This window comes from Falco punctatus (genome assembly GCF_963210335.1).
Source record: "Falco punctatus genome assembly, chromosome: 3".
Taxonomy (NCBI): Eukaryota; Metazoa; Chordata; class Aves; order Falconiformes; family Falconidae; genus Falco; species Falco punctatus.
Window position 1 is genome coordinate 43,478,001 of NC_137582.1, and position 21,009 is coordinate 43,499,009.

At 43.3% G+C, this 21,009-nt stretch overlaps 1 protein-coding gene across 2 annotated transcripts in view; it reads right to left on the bottom strand.

Moving 5' to 3' along the window:
* The window catches only part of DNAJC5B (DnaJ heat shock protein family (Hsp40) member C5 beta), a 45,694-nt gene extending 24,924 nt beyond the window's left edge, over positions 1–20,770 (bottom strand). The window contains exons 1-2 of one of the 2 annotated variants that reach the window (XM_080380473.1): positions 10,094–20,770; positions 7,419–7,546 (exon numbers count right to left, since the gene is read on the bottom strand). In XM_080380473.1, coding sequence (XP_080236599.1) covers positions 7,419–7,525 — 107 coding nt within the window. In that variant the 5' untranslated portion in view covers positions 7,526–7,546; positions 10,094–20,770. Of the gene's footprint in view, positions 1–7,418; positions 7,582–10,093 lie in introns of both variants that reach the window. The other variant, XM_080380472.1, reaches the window with a different exon arrangement.
* Positions 20,771–21,009: the final 239 nt, after the last annotated feature.

Below are 21,009 nucleotides of genomic sequence, written 5' to 3' on the forward strand. Positions count from 1 at the left end.
CCATGCTTCCTTCGATAGCTCAGCTGGTAGAGCGGAGGACTGTAGGCTCCCTTGCACGGCCATCCTTAGGTCGCTGGTTCGACTCCGGCTCGAAGGAGTGCCCTTTTGGCTCTGGCCCAGACCCTGTGGCACCTCTATCTCTTGGCCCGGCCCGGGCGGCTGCCCTTGATGGTGTGCCCAGGCTGGAGCTCTTGCCACCGGTGGGGCAGATGACCAGCCAAGGCTGCCTGCGGTGAAGCCTGGGCCAGGGGATGGTGGTCCTGAGGCGCTGTGTTTTTCAGGGGTCACCTCCGGCAAGGCAAAGAGCGGGTGCGTTGTTGGTGGTGTGAGAGTGAGGCCAGCGGCAGGCCCAGGCTTTGGGTGCGGGGCAGCCCGGGCCACGGGTGGGTGCCTGGGAGGGGAGAGGACCTCAGTCAGAGGCCATGGGCTGGGGAATTAGCTCAAGTGGTAGAGCGCTCGCTTAGCATGCGAGAGGCAGCGGGATCGATGCCCGCATTCTCCAACGCTTTTCATTCTCCTTACCTGGACAACAGGGACCTTTTCTGGGGGCTGTGGGGAGATCATGGTGTGCCCAGGCTTTACAGAGGAGGATGCCACCCTGGGCTATATCAAGAGCAGGACTGGCAGGTTTAAGAGAAGACTTGATCTTCTCCCTCTTTGACTGTTGTCAAAAGTCATCTGCAGTACTATGTCCAGCTTTGAGCTCCCCCGTGGAGCGGAGACATCAATGAAATGGAGCAAGCTCAGTGCAGGGCCACCAAACAGCTCTGGGAATGGAGGGGTTTATATGTGCGGATGTACTGAGGAAAGTGGGCATGTTCAGCTCGGAGAAAGAGAGGATCAAAGGGCTTACGCATGACCTTCCAGCTGCTAGGAGAATGTTACGGAGTAGTAGCTGAATGGTTGCCCATTTATCTGGTGCTTGACCAGAGGACTGGGCTGTGACTCTGAATCAAGGGAAGAGCTGCAGAAGATGACGCCCAAGGAACTTGCGGAGATTTTCTGGTTTGGGGTTTGCACGATTTCAGGTACTAAAGGTTGGAGCAAGGTAGCGTGATGCTGGAGCTGAGGTTGTTGATGAAGTAGGATGTTGGAATAGAGGCATCACATTGCGCTGTGAATAGGGAAGTTGTGGATGGGTGTGTGATGGGCAGAGGTTCTGGGCAGGGCCCCATGCTTCCTTCGATAGCTCAGCTGGTAGAGCGGAGGACTGTAGGCTCCCTTGCACGGCCATCCTTAGGTCGCTGGTTCGACTCCGGCTCGAAGGAGTGCCCTTTTGGCTCTGGCCCAGACCCTGTGGCACCTCTATCTCTTGGCCCTGCCCTGGCGGCTGCCCTTGATGGTGTGCCCAGGCTGGAGCTCTTGCCACCGGTGGGGAAGACAACCAGCCAAGGCTGCCTGCGGTGAAGCCTGGGCCAGGGGATGGTGGGGGTGGCTGCCCTTGATGGTGTGCCCAGACTGGAGCTCTTGCCACCGGTGGGGAAGACAACCAGCCAAGGCTGCCTGCGGTGAAGCCTGGGTCAGGGGATGGTGGGGGCGGCTGCCCTTGATGGTGTGCCCAGGCTGGAGCTCTTGCCACCAGTGGGGTAGAGGACCACCCAAGGCTGCCTGTGGTGAAGCCTGGGCCAGGGCATGGTGGTCCTGAGGCGCTGTGTTTTTCAGGGGTCACCTCCGGCAAGGCAAAGAGCGGGTGCGTTGTTGGTGGTGTGAGAGTGAGGCCAGCGGCAGGCCCAGGCTTTGGGTGCGGGGCAGCCCGGGCCACGGGTGGGTGCCTGGGAGGGGAGAGGACCTCAGTCAGAGGCCATGGGCTGGGGAATTAGCTCAAGTGGTAGAGCGCTCGCTTAGCATGTGAGAGGCAGCGGGATCGATGCCCGCATTCTCCAATGCTTTTCATTCTCCTTACCTGGACAACAGGGACCTTGGCTTGGGTCCCGGGTCCTCCATGGGCTGTGGGGAGCTCACCTTGCACCTGAGCTGCACAGAAGAGGAGAGCAATCCAGGGCTGCACCAAGGGCAGCACAGTGTCTGGATCAAGGGACACAGTCTCTGCTTTTACTTGAAACATGGCTGATGGCATCTAGAATAGCGTGCCCAGCTTTGGGCCTCTCTGTAGGAGACAGACATTGACCAAGAGCAGCGACCTCAGAACAAGGCCACTGGGACACTTGGGAGCAGGCGCGTTTGCCCTGTGAGGAGGTGCCAGTGAATGCGGGCTTGTCCAGAGCCTGGAGGAGAGAGGGTTTGGGGGGAGATGGGCAGCACCTTTCACTGGTTCGATGGTTAAGGTCTTTTACTGTGATGATTGGTGGAGGACTGAGAAACAACAGGCCAGAACAGAAGCGGGACAGGTTCAGTTGATTCTTCCCTCAGGACAGCCAGGCAGGAGACGAAGGGTGCCCGCGGGGCTGTGCAGTCTCCATGTTTGGAGACTGGCATGGGCTGACTGGCTGAAGCCTTCAGCAAGCTGCTGCATTCCCTGGGATTGGGGTGCTTGGATGGGGAGGTTTGTGAAGAGATGCCCTTGGGCCTCATTCAAGCTGATTGCTTTGAGAACTCTGTCAGGGAGGCAGAGCTGGGAGAGGGCCCTGGCGGTCCATCAGTAGCTCTGCTGGTCGAGCAGTGGAATGCCGGCTCCCTTGCATGGCTGCCATTACGTCTCGTGTGGGTCCTGAGTTCCCTAACAGGCCCGAATGGCCCTGAGCATCCTCACGTGGGGCATTCAACTTCACGCATGGGGTCCAGGAGCTCTATTAGCTTTCAGCTGTGGGCCTTCACTCTCTTTTTGAGCAATGCAGTAGGAGTCCTGGTCACTAGCTGAGCCATGGCCAGAGCCACAGAGATGTCCAGCCACAGCAAGGCTTGATCGAGACGCTGAGATGCAGACAGGTGTTCTGTCCTGACCTCAACCCTGTCTTGGCAGCCTGGACCTGCCTGGCGCTCACTGGGCGTGGTCACCACGCTGGCCTATGCAGTGATTTTCTGCCATGGAGTTGTGCCTGCCTCACCAGGATGCTAGTGCCTTCTGTTCTGGACACTGGCTTGGAGTGAGCTGCCATGGCTGTGTCTGCCCTGGACTGGTGCCACGGGCGTGAGAGGCTGCGGGCAATGTGCTCTAAGGCAAGTGGTTCTTTATTCCTGCTGTGAGGAGAGTCATGCATGTATGCGGGAGTGGTGTGAGAAGTGAACGTCTTTATGAGGCTGTGATGAGTGTGTGAGGTGTGAAGGCCCCATGCTTCCTTCGATAGCTCAGCTGGTAGAGCGGAGGACTGTAGGCTCCCTTGCACGGCCATCCTTAGGTCGCTGGTTCGACTCCGGCTCGAAGGAGTGCCCTTTTGGCTCTGGCCCAGACCCTGTGGCACCTCTATCTCTTGGCCCTGCCCGGGCGGCTGCCCTTGAAGGTGTGCCCAGGCTGGAGCTCTTGCCACCGGTGGGGCAGACGACCAGCCAAGGCTGCCTGCGGTGAAGCCTGGGCCAGGGCATGGTGGTCCTGAGGCGCTGTGTTTTTCAGGGGTCACCTCCGGCAAGGCAAAGAGCGGGTGCGTTGTTGGTGGTGTGAGAGTGAGGCCAGCGGCAGGCCCAGGCTTTGGGTGCGGGGCAGCCCGGGCCACGGGTGGGTGCCTGGGAGGGGAGAGGACCTCAGTCAGAGGCCATGGGCTGGGGAATTAGCTCAAGTGGTAGAGCGCTCGCTTAGCATGCGAGAGGCAGCGGGATCGATGCCCGCATTCTCCAACGCTTTTCATTCTCCTTACCTGGACAACAGGGACCTTTTCTGGGGGCTGTGGGGAGATCATGGTGTGCCCAGGCTTTACAGAGGAGGATGCCACCCTGGGCTATATCAAGAGCAGGACTGGCAGGTTTAAGAGAAGACTTGATCTTCTCCCTCTTTGACTGTTGTCAAAAGTCATCTGCAGTACTATGTCCAGCTTTGAGCTCCCCCGTGGAGCGGAGACATCAATGAAATGGAGCAAGCTCAGTGCAGGGCCACCAAACAGCTCTGGGAATGGAGGGGTTTATATGTGCGGATGTACTGAGGAAAGTGGGCATGTTCAGCTCGGAGAAAGAGAGGATCAAAGGGCTTACGCATGACCTTCCAGCTGCTAGGAGAATGTTACGGAGTAGTAGCTGAATGGTTGCCCATTTATCTGGTGCTTGACCAGAGGACTGGGCTGTGACTCTGAATCAAGGGAAGAGGTGTAGAAGAGGACGCCCAAGGAACTTGCGGAGATTTTCTGGTTTGGGGTTTGCACGATTTCAGGTACTAAAGGTTGGAGCAAGGTAGCGTGATGCTGGAGCTGAGGTTGTTGATGAAGTAGGATGTTGGAATAGAGGCATCACATTGCGCTGTGAATAGGGAAGTTGTGGATGGGTGTGTGATGGGCAGAGGTTCTGGGCAGGGCCCCATGCTTCCTTCGATAGCTCAGCTGGTAGAGCGGAGGACTGTAGGCTCCCTTGCACGGCCATCCTTAGGTCGCTGGTTCGACTCCGGCTCGAAGGAGTGCCCTTTTGGCTCTGGCCCAGACCCTGTGGCACCTCTATCTCTTGGCCCTGCCCTGGCGGCTGCCCTTGAAGGTGTGCCCAGGCTGGAGCTCTTGCCACCGGTGGGGAAGACGACCAGCCAAGGCTGCCTGCGGTGAAGCCTGGGCCAGGGGATGGTGGGGGCGGCTGCCCTTGATGGTGTGCCAAGGCTGGAGCTCTTGCCACCGGTGGGGCAGAGGACCAGCCAAGGCTGCCTGCGGTGAAGCCTGGGCCAGGGGATGGTGGGGGCGGCTGCCCTTGATGGTGTTCCAAGGCTGGAGCTCTTGCCACCGGTGGGGCAGAGGACCAGCCAAGGCTGCCTGCGGTGAAGCCTGGGCCAGGGCATGGTGGTCCTGAGGCGCTGTGTTTTTCAGGGGTCACCTCCGGCAAGGCAAAGAGCGGGTGCGTTGTTGGTGGTGTGAGAGTGAGGCCAGCGGCAGGCCCAGGCTTTGGGTGCGGGGCAGCCCGGGCCACGGGTGGGTGCCTGGGAGGGGAGAGGACCTCAGTCAGAGGCCATGGGCTGGGGAATTAGCTCAAGTGGTAGAGCGCTCGCTTAGCATGCGAGAGGCAGCGGGATCGATGCCCGCATTCTCCAAAGCTTTTCATTCTCCTAACCTGGAGACAAGGACCTTTTCTGGGGGCCTCTGTCTTCTCGGGGCTTTGGGAATATCATAGCATGTTCACAGGATATATCGTCCTGGGCTGTATCAGGAGTTGCACAGTCCATCATCATAGGTATATTTGAATGATTATAATTTTTTGTTTGGTAAGCATTAAATGGCATTGAGAGTACTGCACACATTGTCAATCAAATTCTCAATCTCTAATGTCTTCTTGGTCACAGAGGTGTCAACGTAATTATTTTTGTGTAAATACTCTATCAAACTGGATGTCTTCAAACTTCTGAAGAAAACATAAGAAATTTGGTGTCTCTGCATATTACTTCACTGTCAGACTGAAAAGCTTAAGTTAGTACACGAAAAATATTTCAAAATATCACTTTTATATAGTAATGGAGATAAACAGGTCTCTTTTGAAATTCTGCTGATTAGAAGCCTGTTGGGTTTAGTCCTTGATAAATTTGATTTTGCCAAACTCCAAATAAAAGCACAGAAAGGTATTTCTGTCATGTTTATTAAAAAGAAAATTTTGCCCTGGGCTCTGGTAGTATGATTAATACTGACTTAATTAATAGCGGCAGGAAACTCAGAATCAAGTATCACTGCTTTTATACCTTGTACTGCAGAATACCAGTTCAGCAGCAGATTTTTGGATTAGCATAAATTAAAAGATAATTAAAGAAAATCTATGAGCCTGACTCATCATTTTATCTTGCAAATATTTACAGCTACTCCATTAAAATTGAATCCCTCTGACATTTCCACTTTAGTCAGAAATAGCCTTTTTTTTCTGTAATTACTAATAAAGATGGATAAAGCACCACTGTCTGTTTTACCATAGATCACTCTGTAAATCATCCATATTAATGTTTAGCATTAGATAAAATTAATTCCATTCTACATTCTTCCATGGCAACTTTTTCCTTTGAGGATTAAATTAGGCCTCTTTTCCAGAAAATGAAATGTAAAAGCAACAGGAAAACATGAGGTTTGATACCGAAGATTGTTTCTGCAGCCAGTCTATACTACAAGGACAGAGAAGGTACAAGTCATGACTGAATTTGATACTGTAGTAAGTTTATCCCCCAGTGTTATAATTTTAAAGACAACAGAACCATGAGATGTCAACAGTTTTCCTTTCAGTGTGTGAAGAGTTTGAACATCCACTACTTCTGCCTCCATAGCATATATGCCTTTAGGAACAGAAGGTGAGAGAGATGCAATTTCTTCAAAAACACAGAGGACAGAGTCCCAGCAAAGTTTAAGCTAAACAATGATACAAGTAGATCTACTTCATAATCACTTTTTCAGTTCAAAAATATTCTTACATTTGATACAAAAAGCAATACAGCTGGTAATACAGTGTGACCACCAACACTCAGAATGATGCTGCAATAAAAATTTTACCATATTCATTAAACCTGCAAGTATGTGTCAGGCATGGTTTGATGTCAAGAACATCTGTTTCACTCATGACATTTAAAGTTCTTTCTCTTTCAATAGCAGCAGAACAGACTTAAAAGCAAAATGAACCATAAAATCTTCTAGTCTTACTTCTAGGTCTCGTTACATTTCAACAATAAAATACTATACACCATAAACTTGCATTTAAGTAAAAATTATCTTAAAGTCCTCTCTTCTTTTTCAATAGACAACCTCCCATTTCCTGTGCCATTATGTTTCAGTGGTTGGTTATGGTCACTGTTAAAACCATGTACCTTTTTTTCAGCTCAAATTGCTTTTGGATTCCAAGTATTGGGTTTTTTTATGCCTACTTTCATAAAGTGAGGAACAGTGTCACACCTAGCATTTTTCCTTGTCAAATATATTACACACTATAATAAAATAATCTGTCATCTTCTTTATGACAAGAAAAACTGGTCAAACTCCTTATGTCTCTTTCTCTAGTTTATGAATTGTTATTATAGCACTTTTCTGCATTGACTTTACTTTTCAACATACTTCAGGAAAAAATGTTAACACAAGAACTGGGTGCAGTATTTGAAGACTGCACTTCACAAGCATAGTCTGTGCTATTTTATCCTAACAGTTTAACCTCTCATTCAGCTAGAATAAAACATTTTATATGAGGCACAGAGATTGCTTGTGGCATGAAATCAGTAGATTCACAGTGCATCATCTCAGATTCTTTTCAGGCTCATGGCACAAAAAAACCCTGTAACAATGAATGTTACAATGCAGGTAACTCAAAAGGTTTTACCACCATAATCATGCCAGACACACAAGCATTTTTAGACATGCTGCAAAACACATTTTACATACCTGTAGGACTTCTTAATCTCATCACGTGTTGCTCCTTTCTCCAGAGCCAGGATTTCATATAATGCTTCCCCTGATGTTGACAAAGCACGTTGCCTTTGTTCAGCCATGTTAGCAGTGCATTACCAAAGCTGGTAATGTAGAACAGAATTTAAAATTGCAGGGACTGCAAGTATATATGGATAGTATTTGTTATTGTTTGTTTTATTAGATTTTAATCAGGTAGTGAAAGGTTAAAAATACATTAAAGTGAAACTAGAATAAAATTTTCTCTAAATTATCCTCTGTCCCTTAAGATTTTTTATAATTATTTGAGAAAATGGAAAAGCAAAAACCATAAAACAGAACTTCTTGTGTTAGGTATCACCATTCATATTAAAGACTTAATGTTGCTCTCACTGCAATGAACGGCTAAATTTCCTGCAGCATTAATGCTTGCACATAGTATTTCCACCTAGTTTTATTTGTGTTTGTTTGCATCTACTTTTTCTAAGTCTTGGAAGAATAATTCTACCATTTGTAATTGTACCATTTGTATTGGCTTCTTGCAGTGGGATAAGAGCTTTTTACCTCTTTGTATAACCTAATACAACACAGTGGTGAGTTACTGCTTTCTCAACACAAGGTCTCAGATTCAGCCTAATCATTTTTAGGTGCCTAAGTTGAGTGATTAAATTTGAAGCTTAGTCAAACTAGGCTCTTTATATTGCCAGCAGACAGAGGTACATGCTCAGAGGACAGCTGACCAAGCACTTTCTCTGTATTACCTCTACAGTGGGCTCAGGATGACTGCATTCTCAACTCATATAGAATGAATCTGGATGTGGGCAAAAGGCCAGATAGCAAGAATTGACCTCAGTATTATAAAAGTAATTGTTTATTGCAAACTTATGTGGGAAATACTGACATCAGTCAAGGTCCCATCTTACTTGATACACAAGACTTTCGGCTGAATTCATGAGCTTCCGATAAGTTTAACAAAATGCCCTTACAGTATGGTGCAAATAAAGGCTAAACACAGGCTGACAGATTTAGTCCTCTTCAGATCTATCGTTTATTCCTTCCTTCATCACAGAAGCAAGGCAGACAAACAAGTGATTCTCCGCTTTTCACAGTTCATAGTTCATCTTTCTGGATTTGAAGAACCAAACATTTTTAAACCAGACCTAGCTATGCTAGGCAATGACATGAAGAAACTCATATAAACCATAATTTAAAACACCAGACATGGATACCTATCATTCATAAGATAAAGCTGTAGCTCTTTGATGGCAGACTTGCCGCAACAAATCTCTCACCATAGCCTCCTTATTTCTATGTTATACCCTTCTCCAAATGCTGAGAAGTGACCACAGCAAAAGCCTAAAAGTGAGCTGAAAGCCCAGCCATAAAAAAAATTTCTGAGAAGTTGTTCTGTTAGATAAGACTACCCACTCTGCTGAGTTAGAAATGATATCTTGCCATTATTCATATATTATTTACTAGGCCACATTTTGGTTCAGAACCAGCCACATAAAACTTTAAAGTTCTTCAGCTCTGTTCAGTACCAAAAAGAAAAACGAATACCATGTAAGTACACACAGAAATACAATCCACTGAGTAATTCTGGGACATAGTATCTGATTTACTAAAAGACCTAAATTTATTCATATTTACTTTAATGTTTTCTTTTTCTAATAAGCTAACACACAATTTAGGGTTTTGTGATCTGCTGAAAAAGAAATTCCTTTGTATTTTTAAGTGTTGTACACAAACCATCAACTAAATGGACTAAACTTTTGTTTCTAAATTAACAATTAAGAATTATATTATATATAAGCATCTAGATATTACTTTACCACCTACAGTAGTTACAATGCTACTTGTTAACAATGGTATGTCCAGAGCACATTTAACATAATCCTGGGATCTATCCCGATCACACCAGCATCATGCTAGGCACATCAAGCCTGTTAATGTACAAGATAATGGTAGGCAACCGTGTGAACTCACAGTTACACAGCATTATTTTAAAATTCCATTACATAATGCTGATAAGATACATGGCAACCCTGAAGCATAAAACAAAATTAAAGTTACGATGGCTTTTATTCTGAAGAACTAAAAAGTCATGTAAATTTTACTTTCTTATAAAATAATGCTAATAACCTAGTCAGATATGGAAATTTTAACTCATTAGCCTATTCAGTCTTCTAGTGATTAATCACCTTGAAGGTCTAAGGATTTAAAATTATTTCTCACTTATTTAAAGCAGTCCTATAAAATAGAAAAAGTACAATGAGATGACACTTTTGTAGAAAAAGTTATGTTCTCTTTATTAAGGAAGATATAAGAGTTACAATTTGAGTACTAGATACATTGCTGATGGCTGAAATTACATTAGAATCCTATCTTCAATCTACATATTTTTGTTCCAGTAGAACAGAGTCAAGAAAATAGTTTCCTTCCTTGAATGACAATAAAACATATTAAAAGACAATCTGAATTCTGATAACAATTCCACATCTCCTAAGAGGATGGAACCTCAGTTAACTTCATCTGTTTCTGCACAAATTTTATACTATCCAGGTTTAACTACCTTATTCAGTGGTTGTAATAATATGCCTTTTTTTCTACAATACCCATAATTCATTTTGCTTTGTGCTGAAAAATAGGGCAAGGTAATTCCAATAACATACCTGCTTCAAAAAGTGATGGACCACAGCCTGGCATGTATAAACTCACAACATTATCAGTTCAATGTCTTGATGTTTTTATGCCGATATAATCCAAAAGGAAAGAAGCCACAGAAAGTGGCTGCTGCTTTTCATCCTTCTCAGTCAAGGTTAAACAGGTCAGTGGAGTCTGATTACTCCTTTTGTTTGTTTGTCCAGTATCCAATTGGTTATCTCTCAGGAAGATCTATGAAAGAGCAAATAAAATATTCATAAGCCTAAAGGCTGATATATCCGAGAGTTAATGACACCAAAAAATATGGGACGACTATGTATTTAGTATTTAGTTAGTTGTTCTTCTGTGCTTTACTCTTGATGGGATCTTGAGTTTGTCTTTTTCCCCCCACAAATACATTACATTTGTTCAAAGAGGCAACAGTCTTGCTCTAAAGTTCACTTCTCTGAGACCAGCCATGGATTAGGTTTACTATGTAGTCTCTTCCAGAACGAGATTAACTGAAGAAGTCCTTTTAGGACTCTTGAGTTCTTGTAAACTTTTATATCAAAATAGAAGATGTAGGGTGTCTTCTTTTATTCTGATGGAGCTTCTCCTCTAACTTATACCATGAAAAAGTCTGGAGAGCCATTCTTTTCCATTTGGAAAAGAAAAAACTGTAAATGCCAGAGACTTAAAAAACCAATTGCTCTTCATATGTCATCCCTAGAACAAAATAATTCATCCTTTGAACTCAAAAAGTTCACTTCCCAGATCATCCAATTCCAAAATACATGTTTTTGTAGTAAATTGACCTTGGCTGGCTGCCAGACCCCTAGCCAGCCACTCTCACTTCCCCTCCTCAACAGAACAGGGCAAGAAAGTAAGATGAAAAACTCATAGGTCAAGATAAATATAGGCAGATCACTTATGAATTACTGTCATGGGCAAACCAGACTCAATATGGAGAAAACTAACTTAATTTATTGCCAATTAAAATAGATTTGGATGGTGAGAAACAAAGACAAAACCTAAACCAACACCTTCCCCTTATCACCCTGTTTCCAGACTCAGATTCGTTCCTTCATTTCCAGCTTGTCTACCTCTCACCCCTGAGTGGCACAGGGTGGATTGGGAATGGTGGGTTGTGGTGAGATCACAACAGCTCCTCCCTGCTGCTCCTTCCTCCTCACACTTTTCTCCTGCTCCAGCATGGGTCCTTCCCACAGGCTGTAGTCCTTCACAAACTGCTCCTGTGGGAATCCTCCACAGGCCACATTTCCTGTCAGGAGAACCGGCTCCTGCCTCCTGCGTGGGCTCCTCTCCATGGACCACAGCTCCTTTAGGAAATATCCACCTTCTCTGGCATGGGGTGGATGGGATGCAGCAAAATACCTGCTCCACCATGGCCCTTTCCACACACTGAATGGAAATACCTGCTCCACCATGGTCCTTACCACAGGCTGCAAGGGAATCTGCTCCAGTGCCTGAAGCATCTCCTACTTCTCCTCCTTCTTCTCTGACCTAGGCGTTCACAGGGCTGTTTCTCATACTTTTCCCTTTCCTCACTGCCATGCAGTGCCATTAAGTGTGTTTCCCCAGAGGTGCTACCAGCTTGGCTGATGGGCTTATCTGTGTCCTGCGGTGGGTCTGTGGTGGAGCCAGCTGTACCCAGTCCCTGACACCCTCCCACAGAAGCCTCCCTACAATGCCCCACTACCCAAATCTTGCCATGGACACCAGTAAAGCTTTATGTAGTCCTGCAAATGGATTCACGGAGTTCCGTAACCCAGTAAAGTCCACTTTGGCAAGAGTCAGTGAGTTTGTTCTTGGATTCTACTGCAAGATTGGAATTAAAAATCAGCATTGTTTTTTTTTAAAAAAAAGTGTAACTAATTACAATCATATAAAACAAGTATTTATGAAAAAGGAAGCAACAGTGTGACAGCTGATATAAAAATTTGTTAGGTGGATGCTTTTTTAAGGTGAAGTATGTGATTCTAACATTTCTCTTGTTCTTAGGTATATTCTTTAATTTCAAACATTCCCTTAAATTTCAGCTTTGGATGGGGACAAGGCAAGCCACATTTCAACCCAAAATGTGTTTTTCATAGTTATGAGAAGTCAAAATACCTTTCCCAGGACATTAACAAGAGGGTAGGTACAGCTAATTCTATTACATTGTATGAACACAATAAACCAGATTATTCAATCAACTTGCTTGATCTCAGTTTTTGAAATGCCTTTACCATTCTCGCAAAGCAAACCAAAACAAAAATACACTTTTTAATGGTTAGAAGAAATTAAAGGGAAAAAATATAAAAGGAAGAAAATAAAATCACTTTGGGTTTGCCCAAATCCTCTGTACGGGTATACATCCTGTCACGTAGAAAGCAGCACTGTTCTACAATCCCGTCGCAGACCTAGACTTGCATTTCTGTGTGAATACAGCTCCCTCTGCTGTGCTGAGCCAACGCTGCTCTGTAACCTGCGCTGCTTCTTACAAGCACTCTTGTTTTGTTTGAAGGAACACACTCTTTGCAAACCTAGTTTTTTCCTTTGAGGATTCTATATCCTAAGCAAATTCTAATAAATCTTTCAAAGACTCAGACTTTAATAAATTGTCATAACTCTTTCATCAGATGAGCTACGTAATTTAGAAGAATAAAACATAGCATTTAATACCTGTTCACTCTTCTAATTGATTTTTATTTTTTGTATCATAACAACTGATAGTGCACCACAACACCACTGTGCCAGATGCAAAACGAAAAGACAGTCCTAGTCCCAAAGGAACTTATATCTAAAAAGTCTTACTTACACTTTACATTTCATTTATATGTTGCATACATTTCAAAACAGACAAATCAGAACATGTCTGGAAATGCAAAGTTGCGTATCAGCCTGTAAAAGATTTGAAATATGGGCCAGACAGAGCAGGAGGTCTGGGGCTGCTTCAGAAGCCTCCAGTTACACACAACCAGAGCTAAGGGTTGAAGAACTCTGAGTCACTCCAGTCCTTACTCCTACCACTCCCTCCTTTTCCTGGCTCATAGCAAGTTCAGGAACTAAGAGCCTGGAGCTGAAAGACAGACATGCATGAAAGGACTGGCATCATTGCTCAACCATGGTGTGAATTTCTAGCTTCCAAGGCAAGGAAAGACAATTTTTAAAAGCTGAATTGCTTTCTTAGTTTGTTGAAGCTGGCAGAGTTAATAATGACATCATCAAAGCATGTAGGAGACACAAATGGTCAGATAGAGCACTCCTGACCTTCATGGAGAACCTACGGCTTCTGACTCTATCTTCCTATAGTGACAAGGAAAGAAAATCTCTGATTTTACTCAGAGGAATTTGTGGACTGAAATAAATTATCTTGCTGACATGCTTTAGTAAAGCCGGCAGGTGGAGGGAGGTGACCCTGCCCCTCTGCTCAGCACTGGTGAGGCCGCACCTGGAATGCTGTGTCCAGCTCTGGGCTCCCCAGTACACAGGAGAGATGGGCATACTGAGGAGAGTCCAACAAAGGGTTAGGAAGGTGATTAAAGGGCTGATGAGGAAAGGCTGAGAGAACTGGAGATGAGAAGGCTCAGATCTTATCTATATATATAAATTCCTGAAGGGAGGGAATGAAGAGGATGGAGCCAGTCTCCAGTGCAGGACCAGAGGCGACCGACACAAACTGAAACACAGGTTGTTCCCCCTGAACATCAGGGAACACTTTTTCACTGTGAGGGTGACCGAGCGGTGGCATCAGTTGCCCAGGGATGTGGTAGAGTCTCCATCCTCGAGTCTTCAAAAGCCGCCTGGACATGGCCCTGGGCAACCAGCTCTAAGTGGCCCTGCTTCCTTTCACCAAAACTTTCCTAGTGTGATTACTATTATCACTAATTACTGTGCCTTGTTCTGCCAAACAGGTGGTAAGAACATTAGTGAGGATGTTGGAATTTATATTGGTGACTGACCAGAAGTGACCAGAGAAAGAAGGCAGCTGAGCAGACTGAAACAAGAGCTCTTGCTAGCTGACGACTTTTCACAGGCACATGAATGGCAGTCTGAAAAAGATGACCCAACCCAAGTAAAACATGAGGATATGAGTAAAGTGCAGTAGACTGACGAAATGAGAGAGTATGTACAACAATAAAGAGTGTATACAGCGGCAGTGTGTGCTGTTTTTTCACTCTTTGGGCAGGATCTACCTTTTGTTTAATTTTTTAACGTGCTATGGTGATGTCAACATTCATAACACCCAGCTGAGCAAGCTAATCAAAGGGCAAAAGACTAAGCAAGTGGAAGAGGATGCTGCTGCTAAGATATGCTGGACCCCTGGCTCTGGCACAGGGACTGATTTTTGTTAAGAAGGGAAGAGTACTTCTGAGGCAGCTATGTCCCAAAATATTGTTCTTGTAATTTCTTTTTAGCCAGTTCTGCTTCACATGCTCCTGGATATCTAGTGCCCTGTCTGAACTATACTGCATGCCACCTGTGAGATACTCAGTCTTCTAAAGAAGAGAGTATTGGTTTAAGGTCCTTTCTTCAGCGTGAGCCTTTTTAGATCTCACACAAGCCCAACAATTCTGCGGCAAGAAATTACATTCCTTTTGCCGCATTTCTCTGTTACAGAATAGCTACTGTCATTATGGCTTCAAAAGTAATAACAGAATTGATTTAAATAATATGATTGCATTGCATCCGTTTTTAAATACATATAACTATATTGGAAGGAAGGTATTCCATCTGGTAACCCATCTGCAACTCCATCTATACAAGAAGTATTCATAAGAGAACATTCATATATTTGAATTCTCTGAACATATTGTGACCTTCTGTTACTATTCACATAGAATATCTCAATTTAAATATATGTTGAGTTTTTAATATCTTTCAACAACTGCAGTATTGGAAAAAAGTAGCAAACTCAGGAAGTATGAACCTTAAATGAACAGTCAGCTGCATATCCAAGTTGCTCATGCATTTACATGGTCAGTTTGACACAGAGAAGCAATCCAGAACTTTACCTTCCTAGGTCATTCCAGTAAAACCAATTCAAAGGTTTGGTGGACTGCTTAAGTGACATGATATAAACATTTTTTCCCTCAGAATTAAATTAGAGACTTAATTATTTTTTTTCAGCAATAGTGCTATACTTAACTTTTTAAATGAGATAGTCAGTGGAACACTGGAAATCTTATTTTCATCTGTGGTTTACAAGAAAGTTCTTCTATTGTCCCTAATATAAAGTGGGTCATGGAGGTAGCCATAAGTATGATGTAAATCATAATAATCTCTCTGGCTTTAATTTCAGTTTCTTTCTGAAAAGCAAAGAATAGGAAGTCCTTAGTTTATACAGCTTTGACAAGTTAGAAGTGAGTTATCTAGGACTTCAAGTAAAAGTGAAGAAAGAGTCTCCTAATCCCTTATTTAGGTAGTGCCTTGGTAATTTATTTTGCAAACAGCTGTAGCACTTTAAGACTGTATTCTACCACTTCTTATTGTAAGTTAAGAAACTCACAGTTCTGCTAGCAGGGTTATTTCTTTGAGCACAGCCTAATCAGCTACAGCCAAGAATGAGGAATATTAGCTTGAATAGTATAGTAAGTGCTTTGACCTATTTCTCAGGTTATTTTACTAGAAACAGATTAGGAAACAGCAGTACCACATCTTCTCGGTACTTGCTCCTTGGGAATCAACAGCTGCTTTCAGTCCTCCCCAGCAGGTACAAGCTTTCTCCAGTACCTAACAGTTCTCTCCACTGGTTCCTCCTTCACATTAAACAACCACCCTTTGGTATCTCCTGCAGTCTTTGTCTAAGCAGGCTCTTTCCTAAAACCCCCAACATAGTCCTCATTTCCATTCTGCACCTACCCCCCAACTATTCTCTCCCAAATTCCTACAAGCTGGCTCCTCACCTATATAGCTCCCAGGAGGGAGAGCATGCAGCAGGGGAGATGGCAGCCAGTAGCCATTTCTTTTCAAAGCTTCATTAATCCTCATGTAGGATTTATTACCCTGCCATAGAAATGCTCACTTAATTGATGGCTGAGAAGGTAAACTCTTGTAAAGTGCTGATGAGTAACTATCTTATCTAGATCGAGAAAGGAATGTCTGTTCAGTGATCAAGTTAAAAATCAAAGAATTAAAGCAATAAGCAATCCCAGGACTAGGGGAATTACAGATTAAGGGATGAGAAGACAGAAGTCTCAGATATTTTTTTTTCTGAATGTCATTTACTGGGAGAAAGTAAAAAAACCCTAAAAATGTATTTAATTAGCAAAAATATTTCACCGATAAAGAAGCAAAATCATAAACATGAATGCTATTATCCATGCACTAGGTGTAGAAAAAGCCACTGGCAATATTTCCCAATAATTCAGCAGACTAATATCTCAGAAAACTAGTAGCTTCGCTGTTAACCATTTTTCACAATTGTTCTTAGGGTTTTTCCCCCCCCTTATAACAAGACTTTTCAGCTGGAAAATACTCAGAGCTGAAACTCAAAGTAAACCCGTGGGCTTACAGTTGACTCAAGTCAATCTGAGGGCTGCCAGCAAAGGGGCGGTCCAAACTTTCACTGATCTTTTTTTCTTAGTTTTCAGCTAAATCAACTTGCTAGTCTGACTCACCCTGTGACTGGCATCGTTACTAGAGCTGATGCAATGGAAGTGGTGACATCACACCTTTTCAGCATCAGTTAAATCTTACACTGTTTCCAGCTCACCACAAAACTGCAGCTTAAAGAGTATATAGGGGGCAGACTACCATACAAGTGTGAAGCACAAGTAAACTATGTGGAAAACGGCACAGATTAGGAGAATTAAGACTCCTCCAGACTAGTCTGTGGCTATAGGACAGGGCAATGTTTGACAGCATATTAAATATTTTGGAGGCTTTGCTGTCAGCTTTACAGTGCTATGGTTTGTGCGACACGATGTGCTGTTCCAGTTGAAATGCTCTCTGCCAATTCAATTTGTTCAAACAAAACTTTGACAGGCTAACTTTGCCCCAGCAGGATGACTGCTACAACAGGCATCGGTTGCCCACACAGCCCTAACCCTCTGTGGTTCCAGCACCGCATGTTCCTCTGCAACCAGGATGAAAGCAGACAGGCAGCATAAAATCCTCATGAAGTGCTCTGCTAATTTGACAAAAATGTAATCATGTGCCCACACCTGATCCAGATCAAATTTGTACTGCTGGGTGATGTGGCATGGCCCAGAGCCAGCGGTAATGATTGTGGAACCACAGTGCTCGGCGAAGGCTTCTCCTGCAGATGAATTACCCGTATGGGAGACTGTAAATACAGAATGTGGCCTGTCGCTGTGGAAACAGCTTGTGCGGGCTCCCTAGAACATGCCCCGATGCGCACAAAAGAGACATAGCATAACCCCTTGCCAAACCACCTTTTTTTCTACGCTTAGAGGGAGGGTGCTGCATTGGCCTCTGACTGAGAGCATTAAGCAGGGGAGGGGGAAGAAAAAAAAAGGAAATTACATGTCTGAGGTTTTTCTTTCGGGCAAGTCTCTTACAAAAATAAAGGAGTGTACAAATGTCTTTGTTTCCCTGCCAACTTTTATAAGACCAAGGAAAGCTTCATTTTCCTGTTTATTTCATATGGAGAACAGCTAATGAATTTAACCTATTGATGATTTTGCAGCTGCCTGCTTTAATTTGCTTATGATTGAGAAACAAAAAAGCTAGTGTAACAGCAATGATTTGCCAAAGCCACGGAGCGGTCATTGGTGCATGATCCAGCTGTGTGATCAAACTTCAATTAGCCAGCTGTAACAACAGACTGCAGGCTGTCTTTCCGAGCAAGAAACCAGTATTAAAATTACGGCCACTGCTTAGTAGTTGTTTATTTCCAAGCTGCCTGATTTGTCCATAATAAGGTCAATATAATTGTAAAGGTATAGAGCGCTAGCATTTATTCCCTGCTAAAGAACATCATGCGCTTTTCAACCTTATGATGTATCTATTGATTGCAATAGAAAATCCAGGCCACAAAATTCAGTGGTAATTGTTATTAATAAATGAAGAATTATGCTTTACCAGGAAACAATCTTTGGGGGTATATACTCACAGGCCTTAGCAGAAGTCATATTACTTAGTTCAGGAAAATTGAGTACAAGCCATTTATTTATATCAAAGAGTCCTATGGACTTTATGGAAATCATACAGAATTCCATAAAGAATTGTATGGCTGCTATAAACCCTACAAGATAATGTTCAATGTCCTTTTGATTCAGAAGGTGAGATCCCAGCCCCCTATAAATCAGTGACAGAACTCCCAATTGAGACTGACGGAAAATGAGCACCCAATCATTTGTAGCTCTTATTTATACATTTTTCCATACATTACTCCATGTGGCTGGGGAACCTTATGGCTTTTACTCACATTAAATTCCACAGGGGGGTTGTTGTTGTTTTTCCAAAATCTGGGGGGAAGATGATTCACTTCAGGGGAAGCAAGCTACTTTACTTTCTTGCTTTCCTTGAAAACCAGCTCTTCAAACTTTAAGTTTAATGTTATCTCAAAATATTATTTCAAAACAATTTACAAATACTAGACAGGGGTTCCCAAACCGTGGTATCCTAGCTCCGGACTACCTAAGCTACTTGAGAAGGCATGTGCAGTCCCTTGGGAGCTACTGCTGCCCTGCTGCACCACCAGTCCCCAGCCAAGGTCAACCCTGTGTCAGCTAATGCATAAAGCTTCGTACAGTTCTAACAAATGGAAACTAGAATACCGAATAACAGCTAACTCTCCAAATTTGCACTGTAATGTGTTTATTCTCTCCCAAAATCACAAACCTGGAGATGTGAAGCTTTTCTTGGGAAGCCGAGCAAAAGCAAGTAGAAACTGGCCACCAGCAGCCTCTGGCTGGAATGTGGCAGTGTTATAAAGACTTCTAGTGTGTGCATGCAGCCTATACCATAGAAAGGGGAAATTACTTGCTGCAGTATGTATGTCATATCAGAGTAGAACAGAATCCGTTTTATGCATTACTTGGTAACAGTCAGTACGTGCTACTCCTGTTCATTCATATCGAAATCTCCTCTGCTGGTGCTAAGCACCTGACTTTGCCATCTTTCATTGTCAGCTTTTGAGGTCACAATTCAAAACAGACAATTTGCAATAACAGATTTCACCAGTTCTTCCTTTTCCTCTTTTCATGTTATTTAAGTGTCACATGCAGTTTAAATTAATGTATTGTTATGGATTACATACACAATTTGTATTATAGGTATTATGAATTACATACAAAACAATGTTTATTCCTACATTTGATAAGTGGCAATTATAAATAAGTTTGCATGATGAACATTTGTTCATCTTTTTTTGTTCATCTATTTCATCAATTGTTTCCACAGATGGACATTCATGCACATAGACATAATAAAGGGACAAGAAAACAAAAATATATCTGAAAACTGAATTACAAAGCAATTATACATTGAATTCATATGTGGTTTAGGAAGCATAGCTTCATGCTGTATATTTTTTCCCATATCCTGCAATAAACCAGTCACTTGCAATGCAAATTGTATTGACTTGGGGTGTATTAGTATTAGTTCTGACTTCTAACAAATTAAAGTAAATTCTGCCACTATTGAGGAATTGATTATCTTGGCTGCAGATGCAATGATGTGTAGTTGGCACACAGATCATCCAATTCAACACCAGCAGCAATATACGCAATCTTTCACCAAATTAAGCTGCTTGGGTCTATTGGTTCTCAAAGCTTTGGGTTCCGCAGTGAAGTATCAGGATCTTTCTCTAGAGGCTTTACACTCTTTTTGCCTTTTTTGACAAATTACAGGTACTGCAGAATGTGTTTTTTCTACTTATTTTGTGAGTGTATAACTAAAACCTCCTGCATACAACTAAGCAGATGTCATGGTTTTCCCTGGTTTTTGATATTCTATAAAACCCACTGTCTTGCAGGTTTTGAACTGCAAGAATTGAATTTGCAAACTAGTATACTGAGTTTTGCGAACTAGTATATTTATTCAGATTTTATACATTTATACATTTTGGAATGAAACTGCTTCATAAAGAATTGTATTAACAAATATTCATAGTCCAAGGTGAGACTAAACAGTATAAAAGTTGCTTATTTTCTTAGGTCTACGCTTGTAAAATGTAGTCTAGAAACTTCTATTCATGCAGTTTAACCTAGAAAACTGCTGATGTGGTATTGATTTATGTAGATTTAACTGATGTTCTGACACATGACTAGAGGGTGTTCTACATAATCCCAACTCAGCAAAGCATGTAAGAACATGCATAAAATTAAGTATATACTTTGTACCACTAACACTTTATGCCAACTAACTCATATTTCTGCCAGAAATTCTGCTATGCCTGTCTTATATCAAAAATATGTTATATATGTTCCACATATATATTCCATAGATATGTTATATATTCCACATGTGTTATATATTTCAATGTTACACATATATTTCAAAGAATATCTTTATGTGATATTTTAAAACTAGATTTTCTAAAATGAAATACTTTTTGAATGATATAGTATCTGACTAATCTCTTGCATAATCCTGATTTACACCATGTAGGTGAGTTTTTATGATACAGATGATGTGGTCTAACTGTGGGCTGACTCAAAAAGTTGCACTCCCATCACCAGTTACATACCTGCACCTTGTACCAGCTGTGCTGTTTGGCTGGTCCCACTTTTTTTTTTTTTTTTTTGGGGGTGGGGGGGCTAAGGTTCATTTTCTGCCAGCTTAACTCCCTGAACTCTCCTGGCTTACCCTAGAGCTGAGCATCAGTACCGGTAGGAGTGAAGAGCCAGGAGGAGTGTGATGTAGGGGCATGGCCCCCTGCACAGCAGCATCTAGCTTAGCACAGATGTATTTTAAAACCACATTTCCAGTGCACTCCACACCATTAAGAGGCTCAGGTCCTGTGTTTTAATGC